The 18,234-nt window shown below is 30.5% G+C and overlaps 1 protein-coding gene across 2 annotated transcripts; it reads right to left on the bottom strand.

The window, feature by feature from the left end:
• Positions 1-765: 765 nt before the first annotated feature.
• On the bottom strand, positions 766-5,753 carry LOC115878650 (lipase 3-like). 2 transcript variants are annotated; one of them, XM_030895192.1, is made up of 7 exons: positions 5,401-5,753; positions 3,595-3,817; positions 3,056-3,399; positions 2,229-2,384; positions 1,784-1,868; positions 1,067-1,206; positions 766-944 (listed from the first exon to the last, which is right to left on the bottom strand). In XM_030895192.1, exons 1-7 carry the CDS (start codon positions 5,566-5,568, stop codon positions 777-779), a joined length of 1,284 nt encoding a protein of 427 aa, XP_030751052.1. In that variant the 5' UTR covers positions 5,569-5,753; the 3' UTR covers positions 766-776. The 2 variants fall into 2 exon arrangements, with proteins under 2 accessions (XP_030751052.1, XP_030751053.1); XM_030895193.1 differs by lacking the exon at positions 766-944 and having other exon boundaries at positions 1,099-1,216; positions 5,401-5,751.
• Positions 5,754-18,234: the final 12,481 nt, after the last annotated feature.

The raw sequence follows: 18,234 nt of genomic DNA, 5'->3' as shown, positions 1-18,234 counted from the left end.
TTTATCTTCTGAAACATATTTGGAAACAGCTGTTTTAATGAATACCCATACCAGAGAGATCTCACACAGCGGAATTTGATTTGACAACACAACAAATTAACTACAATACGATAGGACTTTTATTTAAAATATTTAAAATATTGAAGAGAACACTTACCGCTCTAATGAAACTAAAGCCTCACTGAATAACTCAACCACACAGACGTTATTAAAGGGCCAAAGTAACCGATCAACATGGCGGACATTTAAGCCCTAATATTTTATTCATGATATTAATAACCGCGTACATTAATATAATGTAGTGTGTTCGTTGTATTAATAACATTGTTCATTGTCACAATGTACAACTCATTAATCAATGATTTAGTACATTAATATAATGAATATGTGTTTATTAAAGTTTCAGCACTAAAATAAAGAATGCGTTCATTGGGACAATGAACGCGTTCATTTAATTAATGAAAATCTTACATTAATTTAATAACCAGATTTTCATTATATTGATGAAATTAGATTCATAGTATTAATAAATCGGACATCGATCTATGATTAACAAATCATTATATTAATGAAAAAAAGCATTGTCCCAATGAAACAACAGTTAATAATCAATGTTCATTAATATTATGAACAATATTTTTTTCAGTGAACAATTGTTGATTGACTTCTGAATCCTCTATATATTATTTTGGAAAAATATTTTTTACGTAGCGATTACAATTATTTTTTATTACAATTAGATTGACAATTAAAATACTACATTATGTTTTAATAATTTATTTATTTACAAATTTGTTGTATTTATTTACAACGTCTATTACTGAATCGTAAAGTAATCTTTTGACATTTTTGGCAAATATGAAATCGAAATGATTGAACAATTCCCATTCTATCAAATGCGCTTCTGGCTTAGTCGGTAGTTGATTCATAAACTTCTCCACATCCTAAAAAAATATTAAAATTCTTGAAAGAACACATTTTTCGCAAAATATTAATATTAAAAAAGTTTTTCCTCTTGTAAACATAATCTGGAGACATACTATTAGTAGTATTTCTTTATACTTACTAAGACATCAACCAAATAGTCATTTTTGCCATAATAAGTAATGATTGGTGCTGTGATTTTCGAAACGTCATAGACAGGTGACGTTTCCCTGCCGTACTTCTGGGAATTCATCAATCCGTAATCAAACTGTTTAAATTCTCCTAAAAATTGCTAAAAATAAGTATATATACAATAAACAAAAGCGTAAGACCATTTTAGATTTTTTAATGAAATAGATTTTGATTTTTAACTGATTAAGTTTATACAGGGTGAGTCTTAAATGAGTGCAAATATTTTTAGGGCTAGCAGATCTCGACAAAAGAAACCATTTTTCTTTTTCCGTTTTTCAAATAAATCCAAAATAACCGAGTTTTTTTACTTTGAAAATTCCCAATAAAAATTATTTTTTGCAAAAATTTTGAGAACCACTGGATCTCATCTGAATCTTGTAAATTTAATTTACTACCTATGTTGGCATATTATCAACAAATTATGTTTTTTAACTAAAATCATTTTCCAAAAAAATTCTAAATTTTCATTTCTTTTCACGAAAAAACCTCATAATCGTGTTTCTGGGCTAGAAATATAGTACCCCTAAAAATATTTGCACTTATTTATGACTCGCCCTGTACAAATTATAAGTATCGTTTTTGATACGAAATATTAAGAATATTTAAATTTAAAAAATAACCACTTATTATAATAGTATTAAATAGGTATTTAACATTTATGAAATACCTGATGTTATTGCTTGTCCAAAATGTATGAGCTCTTTGACAGAAAATCCGGCAGGCGTATACGATAGAAGAACTGTCAGCAAAAACTAGAATTAAAAATTATATTTAAATATTCATTTTAACAAATTATGAAATTGTGTAGAACTCAGACATACAATATACATAGGCAACTCTTACTGTACAAAATGAAGGTACCTAAGATAATATAGAGACTAGTGTCTTCTCCACCATTCTAGAGATTTGTTTTGAGATTGCTCTCTGTTTTGTGGACATTTTTGTAACTGTTTCTGCAATGCCGCAGTAGGATTCTGGGTCTATGAATGATACTGACAAGCCTTGTTTGGCCTTTTCCTCCAATATTTGGGTTTCAGTTATATAAGGTTATTTAACATTCTTATTTAATTGATATTTACTATTTTGTTAGTAGATAATCTATAAATACTTACTCTGTCCAATTGTGGAAGATCATAGCCAATAATTAGCTCCAATATATTAACACAGATGTGATGAAAGGGACTAATGATGTTGCAAGCTTTCTGAGCAAATACAGATATCCATGGATTCCAAGGTATCCCATAGATGTTATTCCCATACAGGAAACTCTAAAAATCGAAGACTGTAGTTAGTTTTGACCATCACTATTCATAATTTGAAAATTTAATTAAAAAAAAGATATGCATAAAACCTAGGACAAATATAGAATGATATCAAAAGAAGATTTGATAATATATAAAGTTAAAATATTTGTTTGAAAATCGTAGAAAATGATGAATTATTATATAAAGTATCTTCTTAGACAGGCATAGTCTTTAATTTTAAATTTTTACAAGTTTCGGTCAGATAAAACAGACGCGGTTACCAAGTTTGATTGATCTGAACCTAAATCATAAATTTACGTAGCTTATACCATCCTAGACACTTCATCTGCGTGGTCTGTATATTAATGCATGCAACAAAGATAAATATAAATGACTGGCTGACAGACAGAGACACAAAATAAAAAGCGGCATACAGTAGAAAACACCACGGGTTTCAATACTAATACTAGAAGGAGCAAGCTGTCAGAAGCATTATTACAGTTAATGACTGGTAATTCTCTACTAATGAACTTGTTAAAAAGACGTTTCAGACCACAATGCGAAAAAAATAGAATAAAAAGGCTAAATTAAATACAGATCTTTGTTTTTGATGCTCGTTTAAAGTCGTAGGACGCTTATCGCTCACTAACCGCTTTTTATAAGCTATCAAGTAGATCAAGTAGACTTTCATTTACCTCTACTTCCTGTCTATACTGTGTCATCAGCAAAATCAAAGGACTCTTCACATGTTCCAAGTAAACCACAGGACTCAACAAAATCATACTGTAAAACTTTTCATTATACTCAGGTCGCGTTGAAGTCAGTACCATAGCCTCTGTAGTTCCTTGAGAATGACCTATATAGGTTATTTTCTCTGATTTTGTTGTTTCTATCACATAATCTATAGAAGCGGGAAGATCGTAGTATCCTTTTTCGTGAAAACTGAAGTCCCAGAATTGACTGTCAGTGTCTGGGTTGAGGGTTTTGTGTTTCATCGAGTGGAGATTTCCTCGGGTATTGGCTAACCATACATCATAACCTAGAAGTAAGAGTTTTTTAATAAGCAGCCTAGAAGCAAAGTCGCCCAGGATTGTGGGCTTCGTCCAGGACAGATGCAGAGGTAGCCAAGAGTATTTCTGCGCGATTCATTGACAGGGCCGAGTACAGTATAAAATGTAAGAGATACCTAATAGTCAGGAAAAGTATGCTAAAAAACAAGAAAGAATTTTATTACCTTGATCTGCTAGAATCATTGGTAACGATCTGGTTGGTCCTAACAATAGCCAATCTCTTGAAGAGCACATGAAGCAGTGTTTGAAAAATACGACTGGTTTTTCAGAGTCAGATTTTGTGTCTCTTCTTCCGTGTGGTATACGATGCATGGTGAGGATGTATCCGTCTTCCGTTGTGACGTCGTGACATTCCAGAGGGTAGTGGTATTTAGCAAGAAACTGGGGCTAAAATAATGTATAGAAGAACATTAGAAAAAATTATATGGGTAACTTTTCTACCAATCTTAAATGTATGTATAATTTGCAAAAGGGCTAAGATATTTGATTTTGAATATTTTATTTATTTTAGATGAGTGGTAAACAAAAAGTGTAGAATGTTTCTAAGAGACCTAACATCGGGCATAGGATGGGTAAAAAAACTTCTATTTTTTTCACTTTACATTCTGAAAAAATGGTTGGTAGACACCTCAAAAAAATTATCTCCAAGTATGAGCTCTTAATTTTAATAGAAAGGTATTCCGCCTTTCAATTTATTTCTATTTTTTTCCTTAATATTAGAAAGAAAAATTCAAATTTCGGTATCTACTATTTACAAAAAAAATATCTCGCTTCATATATTTAGAGAAAATTGAAGTTTTCTTTTTTCTTGTGAATTTTATAATTCGTTAAAAAAATCATTATGATACGCCTAACTTATAGTTTTGTTGGAAATTCAATGCTCTACAAAAATGGTTTCTTATGATTAGTCGATTATAAATTAACCGTTTAAAAGATATTCATCGTCTAACTTCAATGCATAATAATTTTAACAGTTCTTGATTGATATAATTCGAACAAGTCCAATTTATTGTAAAAATTTGTACAAATTTGAGTTTTTTCTATTTTTTTTTCGCAAAAAAAACTCATGGGCTTGTTTCTGGGGTCGAACTATACTACCAGTTAAAGCTCTTGTACTTATTTTGGGGACACCTCAGTGGCGTAACTATCGATGTGCCCTTGAGGGGCCCAGGCCGCATTTCCGTATCTGTCACATGCTATCGCGAATCAAGCAGAATCCTTCTGTTTCTGATGAGGATATATATGAAATGGGTGAGGTTCTATACCTTAAATACCCCGATGATATTACCTATACCATTTCTTCTCAATTACTCTCCTTCAGACAATGTTTCCGAAATAGTTTATATGAAATCAATTGAATTTTTGAACTCACTGCATTTATTTTAATTAAAAACCTTTCATCGTCTTCTAGTTTCAGCGAGATTTTAACAGCGTGTCATATTTTTCTCACCATACCTGTTTCTGTGGCCTCGGCTGAAAGATCTTTTTCCGAATTAAAGCTTGTCAAAAATAATTTAAGAAATACTATGGGCGAAAAACGATAATCATCTTTGGCAATTATTTCAATAGAAAATGAAGTTGCCCGTACAATAGACATTGGTAATATCGTGTCAACTTTTGCCCATGTTAAAGCAAGGAAAAAAGAATTTTAACATGTTGATGTTCCTATTTACATTGTTTATTTTAATTTTGTGTTTTGTTGTTGTTTTTTGTTTTGTTTTTATTTATTTCTTTATTTATTTGATATTTTATATGTTTTGGTTTACCTATTCTGTGTTGTAGTAATAAATAATACTATATAAAAATTAATTTGATAATGTTATTTCTAACCGAAAATATGAGTGCATATTATTCAGATTAGTATATAAGTAGTAAAATATGTAGGTGTAATAAGGGGCCCGCTAAAATTTTTGCACACAAGCCCGTAAATCTGTTGTTACGCCACTGGGACACCCCGTATAAATACTTACGACGTTTAATTTTGTATCAGGATGCATAGGCACAAAACTTGAAGATTTCTCTAAAAGCGTCCACGCTAGGCCCACCAAATTTTGAAGACTATTATTCTCAAACTTTACTGCGCTCACAGATGAAGAAGCAACAAATAATATCGTCCACAGTATCTGCTTAACCTTCATTATCTATCATTTATACGCGCTCAACGAGACTATTATTACACCATTTTGTTTTTCACGCTGCTGTTCACAGTTTGATCATTTTTTCCAAAGAACAATCGGTATTTATACGTGATTTTTTGTACAAAAAAAACGTTGTTTCAAGTGAAGCGGACATCGGTTGATTGATTTAAAATAATTGCGGTGAAAAAATTGGGAAAATCAAGTCACACTTGTTTGAAAATTATTTTTACGAATGTACAGGGAGTCCGAAATAACATAATGTCCATCAGTGACCTACGCACCATTAAATCTTGGTGCGATTCTAATCTCCTATGCCTCAACCTATCAAAAATTAAAGTGTTGTCATATAAAAGTACTATACAACCTTTTGTACTTAATAACACCACTGTTGACGTCGTGGACTCTGTGTAGTTCTTAAAACTGGTTGTTGACAACTCGTTAAATTGGGAATATTGCACATCGAAGCTTTATCAAAGAAACTATAAGCGCTGCCTGTTTTGCGCTAAGATCAGTTTCTAGGAACCTAACTTTTCAACCTCTAGAATAGTCTATTATGCCCTTTTTGAGGCGCATCTTCGTTATGCTCTTCAATTCTGGGGTACTTGCTGCGCGACAAAATTTGATCGTATTTTCAAACTCAAAAGAGAGCAATTCGATATTTATTGGAACTGAACAGAAGAACTCACTGTCACAATTTCTTTAAAAATTTCAAAATACTGACTCTTCCTTCTTTATTCATTTTTGAATCCGTTTGCTTAATCCGCAAGCACATATCTGCTATTCCCGAAAGGCCATTTCACAACTATCCTCATCTTTATCTGCCAACCCCGAGCTCAGAACTAGTTAAAGGCTCAATAGTTTACAATGCCAAAAAAATGTACAATCATCTGCCTTTGAATATCAAGTAGCTTTCATTCTTTCCCGCATTTCGCAAAGCTCTGAAATCATACTTACTGGAGAGAGCCCTATATGCGGTAAACGACTTTTTTGTTGATGTTTAATCTTGAACAATTGCGAATTTTAAAATTTTGATCATCTCACACACTGGTTAAAAGTCGAGTGTTTAATATTTTATGATATCTTTTAAGTGGTTATAACCATTTACAATTTTAAAATTGTAAAATTTTTATTTATACTTTTTTTGTGTTCTGCAATGTATGTATACTAATATGTGTTCTATTTGTGATTTTGACGTATTTGTATTGGACGATATTTTTTATTATTTGTATATTTTTTTTGCTTAGGTGCTCTTAGGTTTGTTTTTTAAATGCTTTATCGATGAAGCTATTTTGGCTTTTTTTACAATAAAGCTTTATTTATTTATTTATTTATTATTTATATATTTTTTTAAAATATTCTTTTACTGCTTGTTGAAGATCCTGAAACCACGCTAATGATGCTATTTATCTTTAGACCTTTTTGCTGCAATCTAAAATCTAATATATTAAAAATATTCTCCAAAGTATTTCTGAATAGCTTTGGAGAAACTATCAATTATACCATTAAAATACCCTATTTAAAGTTTATAAATGACCCACCCGGTACATTTTAAAATATTTTAAATCACTTGTGCATATAAGAGTCACACAGACTCATTAAATTATGTCAGTGGTTCAAGGCAAATATGTTTAACAATTTTCAGTTTCTTATTTAGTACTAAATTTAATAATGCAGTAGTGCAGATTAGTTTTACATAATAATATAAGTAAATTTTCATTTTAAATTAAAATGAAACATATAGAAGTCCTTTAACACGATAGATGTTATGTAGGTAGGTGCATTCAATTAGTTTTAGCAATTATTTACATCAAATTTGTAATGAGTAGACAATCAAATCACTCGTCATGGTGTTTGTTGTCTGTCTATTGTTTATTTTTATCATTTTTTCAATTTTAGCATGGGATAAGGCAATTTGGAATACCCAATATTTTAATTACAAATAATTTGTGATTAAATTATATTTTTATATTGCTGTAATTCATCGGAATTAAAATTGAAAGTCATAGAATAATTGTCCTTTTGATGCAAAAATATACACTTTACTTTAAAATGTATACGTTATATTTTTTTTTGTTTAAAATCTTCCCCATATCTTCCCCTTTCAACACATTGCCTCTAATGGGAATTGTCTTGATTGAAAAACATGAAACATGTCAATGCCAATAAACAAACCTAAACCAGCAATATTTCACAAATATTAACCTATATAACGGAGCAGTTAAACGGTTTGTTACACAATGCCATCACTAAGTTCTTTTTTTCCTCCAGTTCGAGACCCATAAATATCCATAAACATTTTTTTCTCACCGAAAACTATCCTACCCAGTGGCGGAGCGCGTGGTACAATACTTAGAGGATTATTTTATTTAATATTGAGTAGATGTCCTATACATGCATACTGCCATTACTCGCTAACCAGTATTTGACACGCATGAGCTTTTCTGTGACTGAAAAGCCCGATACGTGATGTTATCTGTCTACCGCACTCCAGACATTCAAAAATCTCATTGCTTTGTTGCCTCTTTACTTTTTGGTTGTCGTTGTTAACTGACTTTACAATTTTTCTCCATTCCATTCTATCGTGAGCTGCTTCTTCCCACTCATTCTGCTTGTTAATACCCTTTAAGTTTTCGTGGAAAATATTCTTGTACCTTTTGAGTTGTCCACCCCAACAAGCAAAATTTATTGCTGGAACATTGCCAAAACTTCGCAAAGCAAGGTATAACATTGCTATTTTCACTGTAGGGAGGTTTATGCAAGGTTTCAGGGTAGCTTAATCTTCCGCCTAATAACATTGCGGTGCAAGGTTGCATTTCACAATATTATTGAAACGTTGCTAACGTAACGTTCAAGAAAGTACTAATTTGGGTTGTATTAGCAATATTGTTAATTTTACGTCAATACAATATTGGTAAAATTATATTATTAATTTTAATTAACTGACTTATTGCTATCTTATTGCTAAAATAATATAGCAAAAAATAGATAATGTTTGCATTAAAAAACCATTTCATTCATCAGAGGGAAACTATAAAAATTATTTTTTAATATTTACTTATCAATTAATGAAACAGTTTTTTCTTGCGAACATTAGCAATTTTATGCAATTTTATGTTAACAATAATACATCAGTAAATATATAGGTACAGTATAAACATTATTTTATATTTCTTATTCAAAAATACAAAAGGAAAGTATAACATTAAATGTATGTAGAAGGAAAAGCAAACTTAGATTTTAATTGATTTTTTGGATCTTTCATATTTTGTCTTCGCATGTTGAATTGCCTTATTCATGGTTTCAAATTCCTCTTCGGTAAAGTTTTGAAATCTATATCCAATCATTTCTAAAGTAGTAAAAATAAAATTAATCAGTTGTAATAAATAAAGCAATGAGAAACTTACCTCTTGTGACTTTATTTTAAAAATTTCAAATGATTATAACGTCATTAAAAAAATATTATTGAGAATAATTAATACTGAATAATATTTGCGATTTTATCATTAGATTGATATACTCGGATTGGTATCCTGATTTTATCTACTTCAATTTTCAGTTGACTAAAAGCTAACCTAAAACATAAAATTTAGCTTAAAAACAAACTAAACTAAACAAAATTTGTTATACTTATTCATGGCTAAGTATTATTAAAACACACATAATAATAAAATTATACTTACATTTACATTCATTAAAATCTCATTCGAAAAGCATAAAATGTGATACCAGAAACGTAAAAAAACAAGTGCGTTAACCTAACCTAACTTCTTATACCTTATGATCGAACAAAAAAGACGTCAGCGATGGTTATGAAAAGAAAATCGCTGTCATTTTATATGGGGAATGTCATCGATATTCATTTCCAAGCCAACTAGACGCCGGTTTTTTAGATCCTATGGTATATTTGTTATATTATTAGTTAACATTAACTTGAGCGGATTTTTCATTTGAATCTTTGTTGCAATGTTGCAGAAAAAACGTTTTAATCATCATTCAAAAACAATGTTTCTGTAGCAAGGTTTCATCAATCACGACCCAACGTTTAGAAATCAACATTACAAAGCAAACTGTTTGGGGGTTGACTGCAATGTTGCCAATGTAATGTAAGGTTTTTTGCTTGGTGGGTATTTAATCTCTGTTAAACATCAAAACAGATTTTAGTCAGGTCAAATTTTGAACAATTTGGCCTGCACAAACCAATTTCCGCAGATTATCTGGGAGTTTACAGCGCCCTTTAAATTTGGGGGTTCAATTTCCCATGCGCACTTTCGAGGTACCGCCACTGGTTCTAACCGAGCTTCATTAACTGTACCGTATCTGTCGGCACATAGTAAAAGAGTTCCTCCATTCATAAAACGAAAGTAGTACCCACACCGAATGCCGTAATACCCTCAGATTCAGGTACATAATCTGGCTGGTAGACCGCCCGTCACGATCCGGTAAATCTCAGTTGTTCGGAAACACCTTCATCGGGGGATTGTATTGTCACTTGTCACTGATGGCCACGTCTTTTGGATGAAATTTGTCGAAAATAAACGTATTATTCTTTTGTGTGTTGCTGACGAATATTATATAGACAGGAAGTTGTTGTATATATACTTTCAGGAGCTTTGAGAAATATTCGAAGTTTGGGTTTTAAAAATCTTCTGATTATGAAGGTATAAATATAATTTAAAAAATGCGCTTTGTGAAAAGATCCAGTTTCTTTTTAATTTTTTTTTTATTTATTTTTATTTCTATGTAATTGGTTTGTTTTTACTTTTTTTAGACTCACATTTCTATTGCTTCTTTTCTTGCCCTACAAGTTGATGTTATTATATTTTCAATCTAACGTTTCGTCTCTTAGCATTATCAACTTTATTTTTTTTAATTTGGACGTGGCTTTTTTATTTCCCTTTTTAAAAGCTTATGATCCTTTAAATGCCATGATGTATCACACGTCACACGTATCCAAAAAATACCTATTACTTGTTTTTTAAACTCATAGTCAAAATGATCTGTTTACCCCTTTCTCTCTCCAACAAAATTTTCTTATTGGAATTTTATAAAAAATTATAATAAAGGATTTATAAATTTTGGACAAGTGTGTGCTACATGATTGTATGTGAGAAGTCATAAGCTTTTAAAATACTGAATAAAACTCCTAGGCCCAGATTAAAAATAAAGCTGAGGATGATTTTTCGAAAACAAAACGTCAGATTTCCAATCTAATCACATCAACGTGAAAAGTAGGAATAGTAGCACTGGAAAATGAAACGCACATGGATAAAGAGATCAGTCACAAAAAAATAGTTTTTACAGAATAAAACTATCCAGGACTATTTTACAAAAGACGCGACAATAATTGTGGACTCTGATCGTTTCTGTTCGAGAGCGCTTGTAATATTTTGGACCCTGATCATTTTTGCCCTGCATATTAACTATTATGTAACTATTAACTGCGATTGATTTTACACAAGACCGACTGTGCCATGAACAAAAATTTGGCTCAAAAATTATAAGATGGCATCCGATTTTTACCTAAATTTTGCCTAAAATGGACTAATCTCTTTTTCCTTGCACCCTTCAAATGTATTGTCATATCTTTTCACATAGACTTATTATTTCACATAGATTTATTAAACTTCCTTATAAAATATTTTTTACTATATTTATATTCTAAAAAATATTAATCAAAAATAACTTTAAATACGCAAATATTAGAAACTTTCCAATTTTTTTATTTTAAAATAAAGACAATTTTATATTAAATTGTAATACATAATTTATACAAATTTAACATTACGACTAATGAGTACAAAATTTGTATTACAATTTTTTCTGATTAAATTATATTAATATCTGAATATTTTTGTATATTTTCCTAAGAAATTTAAATTATAGTAGGTCGAGCCCTCTACTGAGTAAAGGCAAAAGCTTCCAATTATTGATTACATTCTGCTGCAGAACACTGCAGTACAAAAATTACAGGAAACTAACATCCTTTAGAGGTTATTAAACGAATACTACTCTAGCTATTGGTGCAAAGATGGCGCTTTAGTAAATCAGGTTTAATTTTTAAATTTATTGTTTAAAATAAAACACAATTTTGTTATAAAAAACATAAATAAACAGACCATGAATAAAATAAGAAATATATTTTTTTAATTAAATTGAACACAATGTATGTTTGTTGTTCTTCTAAATTAGGGGTAGATTGTAGGTTAATCTTAATAATTAAATATTAATTAATTATTATATTACGTATTATTAATTACTAATAAAAAGGTAAATTATATTTTATCAGAAAATTGCTTATACAGGGTGTTTCAAAACAAATGCGAAAAACTTCAGGGGGTGATTCCTTGTTCAAAATAAAGGGTTGTTTGCTTCATAAACGTTGGGTCAAAAGTCAACCATTAGGGAGATATCGCGGTACAAAGATGGCGGAAAAATAATGTTCTTATTTTTTATCTTGAAAACGAAAAGAGGAACTAATGAAGTTTTATGGAAGCATTACTGTTATGAAAACACACTTTCTGGTATTTTTTTCACTTTTTTAAAATGAGTGGAAGGGGTTGAAATAAACTACCCCTATCATTCTTGTTAACGAAATTTAAAGAAAAATCTTATCAAACACATGCAAAAAAATTAATTTGGATAGTTTAGTTCGTTTAGAAACTTTTTTATCTCTTGTATTTTTTTTATAAAACTCACCGATTTGAAATTAAAAAATAAAATGTAAAGCATTACATGTCAGGACTAAAAATATTTTTAGATTAAGAATCTAGTGATAATAATGATAATAATAATAATCTAGATAATAACGTATTGCAGTAGGGTAATGTCAAATAAAACAATATTAGAAACATCCTAAAAAAGTGACAGCGGCCGACTAGATTTTTTCTAAAAAAATTACAGCTGCCCACTAGATTCTTTTATCTAAAAATGTTTTTGTCCTGACATGTAATGCTTTACATTTTATTTTTTAATTTCAAATCGGTGAGTTTTATCAAAAAAACACGAGAGATAAAAAAGTTTCTAAATAAACTAAACTATCAAAATTAATTTTTTTTGCATGTGTTTGATAAGATTTTTCTTTAAATTTCATTAACAAGAATGATAGGGGTAGTTTATTTCAACCCCTTCCACTCATTTTAAAAAAGTGAAAAAATTACCAGAGAGTGTGAGAGATAACAGTAATGCTTCCGTAAAATTTCATTCGTCCATCTCTTTTCGTTTTCAAGATAAAAAATAAAAACATTATTTTTCCGCCATCTTTGTACCGCCATATCTCCCTAATGGTTGACTTTTGACCCAACGTTTATAAAGCAAACTACCCTTTATTTTGAACACGGAATCGCCTCCTGAAGTTTTTCGCATTTGTTTTGAAACACCCTGTATATGTTATAGAGAAAATATATATTAAAAGTGAGACAAAAAATTAAAATTTTTGAACAAATATATACGATATATTTCAATATATTATTATAAATACTATAATGGGAATTGTTTAGTTCGTAAAATATAAATGTTTTTTATATTAAGGAATTTTGTCTATGCTAGTTTTTGTGTGTTTTTTAATTCTTGTATCGATATATTTTAAACCAGAATAAGGCACTTTATAAATCTAAATCAATAAATATCAACATTATTTTTAATTTATAACTATATTAGTATTTTGCAGGATATATCCCATAAAATTTACAATGTTTTCTAAAATCTATTTGAAAAAATAAAAATGTATAGTGACAATTGTTAGTTAATTGTAGTTAACGGTTGTTAATTTGTATATGTGACAATTGGAATAGTCCAATTTACTTTTTTAACGCTGGATTTATTTTTTCATTTATTGTTTTGTTTCATTTTAGTTATTAGTTATTTTTATGTTTCGTTATTTTATTATTTTGTTTTGTTTCATTAGATTATTTGATTCATGTTTTAGTTATTTTTTTGTTTCATTAGATTATTTGTTTCGTTTTTTAAAAACTAGAAGACCTGTGCTACAGTCATCTGTAGAGGTTAGTAATGTGTAATTTTCTTACAATGAAATACCCTTAGAACTTTTTAGAAGATATAAATAAATAAATTTAAGTTTTAAAAGGAAAGAAATAATCTTAAAAACCATACTATACCATTCTATTTTTCTCTTTCGAATAAACTTGAAGCAAATGATCGTTGCCCAACTGCAAACTCTTTTATTATAACCAGTCTGGCTCTATGGCTCTGGAGTTTTATCCATTATCTTTGGAGTAATGGTTTTACAGCCGAACTCCCGGGGGTTCGATCATATTTACAGTTGGAACAGCGGCCATATTTAAGTCGTAAAACGATTGGCAATTAACAATAAAATCTTTATGGTGGCGGGATAGTGTGGAGATAGAGACATCTTTCTGGAATTAAAACAAAAAGTTTTAAATAAAATTGAGAAGCACAAGAAAGGGGAATATGTAAAATTTCCAAAGTTTAACTTTATTAAGAAATATAAATTTTGAGTTTGTAGTTGGGGAAATATAAATATACTAGCGTGTACCAGTGAACTTCGTTGGCGTCGAATTAATCATTTGTAATGGTGATGATAAAGCAAAGCAAGAATTTCCATTAACATACAAACTGGATAAAATTTTCTCACATTTATGTCAGCATGAGAAAAAACAATATAGCGATATTATTATATAACTTGGTAATATTTGAGGGGTAGTTTCATCTCGTTGGAATTTGACTTTCAAAAAATCCGTTTGCCAAAAATAAGCTTTTTACGTCAAGCAGTTTAAGCAGAATCGTGGTTAATCAATTACCCAACTTTTTGGAAAAACCTGTATAATTTTTTAAAAAATTTCAAAATATGTAAAAAAACAAATAAATTATGCTTGTCCAAGCGTTTTCCCGAAAGACTAACCGTTTTTTAAATAACAAATATTGTAATATTTGAGGGGCGTTTTCAACCTCTTGGAATTTGAGATTCGAGAAACCCCTCCTTATCGAACCTCTACACCCCACAGTCAATCCATTTGTCAAAAATCAGCTTTAAACGTCAAGCAGTTTAAGCAGAATCGTGATTACGCAATGGTCATATTTTATGGAACACCCTGTATAAATTTATAAAAAATCTTAAAATATGTAAAACAACAAAATAAAATATACGTGTTTAAGAGTTTTTCCGAAAATCTCACCGGTTTTTAAATAAACAATATTTTAATATTTGAGGGATAGTTTCACCCCATTAGAATTCGAGTTTCGAAAAATCCCTTCTTATCGAACCTCTACACTCTAAAGTCAATCTGTTTGCCAAGGATCAGCTTTTTACGTCAAGCGCTTTAAGCAGGATCGTGATTAATCGATGACCAGAGTTTTCGAAAAACCCTGTATACATTTTTAAAAAATCTTAAAATATGTAAAAAAACAAAATAAAATATACGTGTTTAAGCGTTTTTTCGAAAACTTGAGCGTTTTTTAAATAAAAAATATTGTAATATTTGAGGGGTGGTTTCACCCCCTTGCAACTAGAATTTCGAAAAATGCCTTCTTGTCGAACCTCTCCACCTTAGAATCAACCTGTGTGCCAAAATTGAGCTTCTTACGTTGAGTGGTTTGAGCAGGATCGTGATTAATCAGTATGTCAGTCACTTTTGAGGATTTTATAATAATATATTAGAATAGATTAGTCTTTGTATTAATATATTTAATTTTTTTAATAATACCAATTTACCAGAGATTCTTAACTTGTCACCATCTATAAATCTTCGAGATTAAAAAAGCATATTATTAACACCAAAATAAGTGTTTTATTTCGAGAATATATAGAAAAATATTAAGTATGTATGGTATCGTTTACAATCTACATCTAAAGGATTTTATATATTAGTATAGATAAATGCTAACTTGAGAACTAATGTCAAATATTATTAAATATCACAGTTTCGGCAGAATGGCAACGTTAAATGAATCTGAGCATATCGAAATTAATTAAATCAAATTGTTTAAGTGATATTTTCAAAAGTCAATAACTCGGAAACGGTTGATTTGAGAACATGTGTATTTCGACTTTTGCTTAGAATTGAAGGAAGAACCGAAATATGCAATAATATACAAGGGTTACAAATTAATGTGCCACGACTTTATGACCGACCCTGTATACTTAAATTTATTACCCGCTAATAGATATTTATGAACCCTATAACTTTTATATTTAACCTTTTGCGGTACTTACTTCTATATTTTACCTAATAATCGACCATTTCCAAACATAACAGTGACCCTGTATATAAATAATAATTTAGATTTAATAATAATTTGGATTTGAAAAGATCAGTCCAATTTCTAATACACTGCGCAAAATTTGCGATCAATTGGCTAGCTGAAATTTTTACCGACATACTACGAACTGGAAATCTACCCAAAGAATTTAAAAGATCCAAAATCTATAAGCTATTTTGAAATCAGGCATACCGGTGGACTCACCTATAAAACAAAACAGCGTTATCAGTGTTAAAACTAAGGTGTACTGTGGTAAACTAGTGATTTTATTTTGCTGTTTTTACACCAAATGTTACAGCTTTCTTACAGTACTTATCAATCTCTCTTGAACAAAAATCATTAAAAAATTGTGGAAAAAGACCAATCTGAGAAGTCGGAGACCTTCAGTAATGACGCAAGTAATTTGAGGCAAGGAGGGCAAACATCACGTCGTCTCTGCCAAACTGCCACGGCAATCTCGCGAGATATCTTAATGCGACTACAGAGGGCGCGATGAACCGCGCAGCAGGATGATTATCTCGCGCGGGCTTTATAATAAGGATCCGGCATTGAATTAGGAACGAAAATATTCGTATTATGTTGAAGACAGGGGTGGAGAAGTGTATTTTCCTTAAGGTGGAGATTGATTTGAGTCGAGCGCTGTAATGTAACGCTTTGTAACACGAACATTCGCTAGTCAGTGTCGGGAAATAACCGGCGAACCGAGTAATTTGCTAAAAACAACGGTGCTGCAATCTACTGTCTGTTTTCTAGCATGTAAAAAAAACAAAATAAATTATTAGAGTTTTTAGGTCGCCTATTTGGTAAATGACGTAAAACGCTAAACGTTATACTGATCATGCGCAGTTTGTGAAATATAACCGACAAAATTTGTTGGCTAAGTATTGTCATTTTAGATTTTGAACCGTTTATTTAACACGTCATCTGTCAAACGTTAACGTTGCCAAATAACCTCACAAATTGAGTTTTGTTTTTCAAATCAAATTTTGCAAATGTCAAGACGTCAAATGTCAACAATTAACTTGGACACTATATCTTGGAGTTGCCAATTTTTGTCACTCAAACATGTTGGTTATATCATTTTGAAGGACAAAAGAAGACTACAAAAAATATATTTTTAGGAACTATTTTACGTATTATTTGTAACCCTTTTGCAGCAGTTTTCTTTTTTCTTTCTTCTTTGATTAACCCAAATAAGTATTACATTTGACAACCATGCTAAAATGTATCCCGTAATAGCGTACCGTTTATATGAACCTAAATAGCGGCGAACGCTATCCACTAATAGAGTAAACCCTTATTTTTGTATCAATGCACATGCTCTATATAACGGATAACGTATAAAGCTGATCAAATAAGGGGCTTAAAAAGTCTCTATTATATTAGCGTTTTCCCGAAAGACTAACCGTTTTTTAAATAACAAATATTGTAATATTTGAGGGGCGTTTTCACCTTCTTGGAATTTGAGATTCGAGAAACCCCTCCTTACCGAACCTCTACACCCCACAGTCAATCCGTTTGCCAAAAATCAGCTTTAAACGTCAAGCAGTTTAAGCAGAATCGTGATTACTCAGCGGTCATATTTTATGAAACACCCTGTATAAATTTTAAAAAAATCTTAAAATATGTAAAACAACAAAATAAAATATACGTGTTTAAGAGTTTTTTCGAAAAACTCACCGGTTTTTAAATAAAAAATATTCTAATATTTGAAGGGTGGTTTCACCCCCTTAGAATTCGAGTTTCGAAAAATCCCTTATTATCGAACCTCTATACCCTAAAGTCAATCCGTTTTCCAAAAAAGCGCTTTAAGCAGGATCGTGATTAATCAATGACCAGATTTTTAGAAACACCCTGTATACATTTTTAAAAAATCTTGAAATTTGTAAAAAAACAAATGAAATATACGTGTTTAAGCGTTTTTTCGGAAACTTTTTTTAAATAAAAAATATTGTAATTTTTGAGAGTTGGTTTCACCCCCTTGGAACTGGAATGTCGAAAAATTCCTTCTTATCGAACCTCTACACCCTAGAATCAACCTGTATGCCAAAAATGAGCTTCTTACGTTGAGTGGTTTGGGCAGGATCGTGATTAATCCGTGAGTCAGTCACTTAAGAATTTTATATATTAGCCTATATAGTATAGATTATTAATTATTTTAAGGTGTTTTGAATTTTTTAAAAAATGTTACTATTTTCTTGGTTTCCATCCTATCATAAGACTAATAAAAACTAAAAATACAGATGTACTGAAATAATTAGAAAGAATATAAAAATGGCTTTTTCCTGCACGTCTATGGAGGTGAGCGACACCCTTGCGGTGAGGATAATTAGCTTAAAGAAGCGAGCCGTCTTAAATTGTTTTAAATAGTTATTACGTGAGGGTGAAAGTCTGCCCGGAATGCGAAATGTCAATCGAGAGGAAGGGCTT

This window comes from Sitophilus oryzae, unplaced genomic scaffold (assembly GCF_002938485.1).
Source record: "Sitophilus oryzae breed Bouriz unplaced genomic scaffold, Soryzae_2.0 scaffold_1521_pilon_pilon, whole genome shotgun sequence".
In the NCBI taxonomy this organism is placed as follows: domain Eukaryota; kingdom Metazoa; phylum Arthropoda; class Insecta; order Coleoptera; family Curculionidae; genus Sitophilus; species Sitophilus oryzae.
Note: the sequence above shows the minus strand (reverse complement) of the source record. Positions and strands in the feature narration are given on the sequence as shown.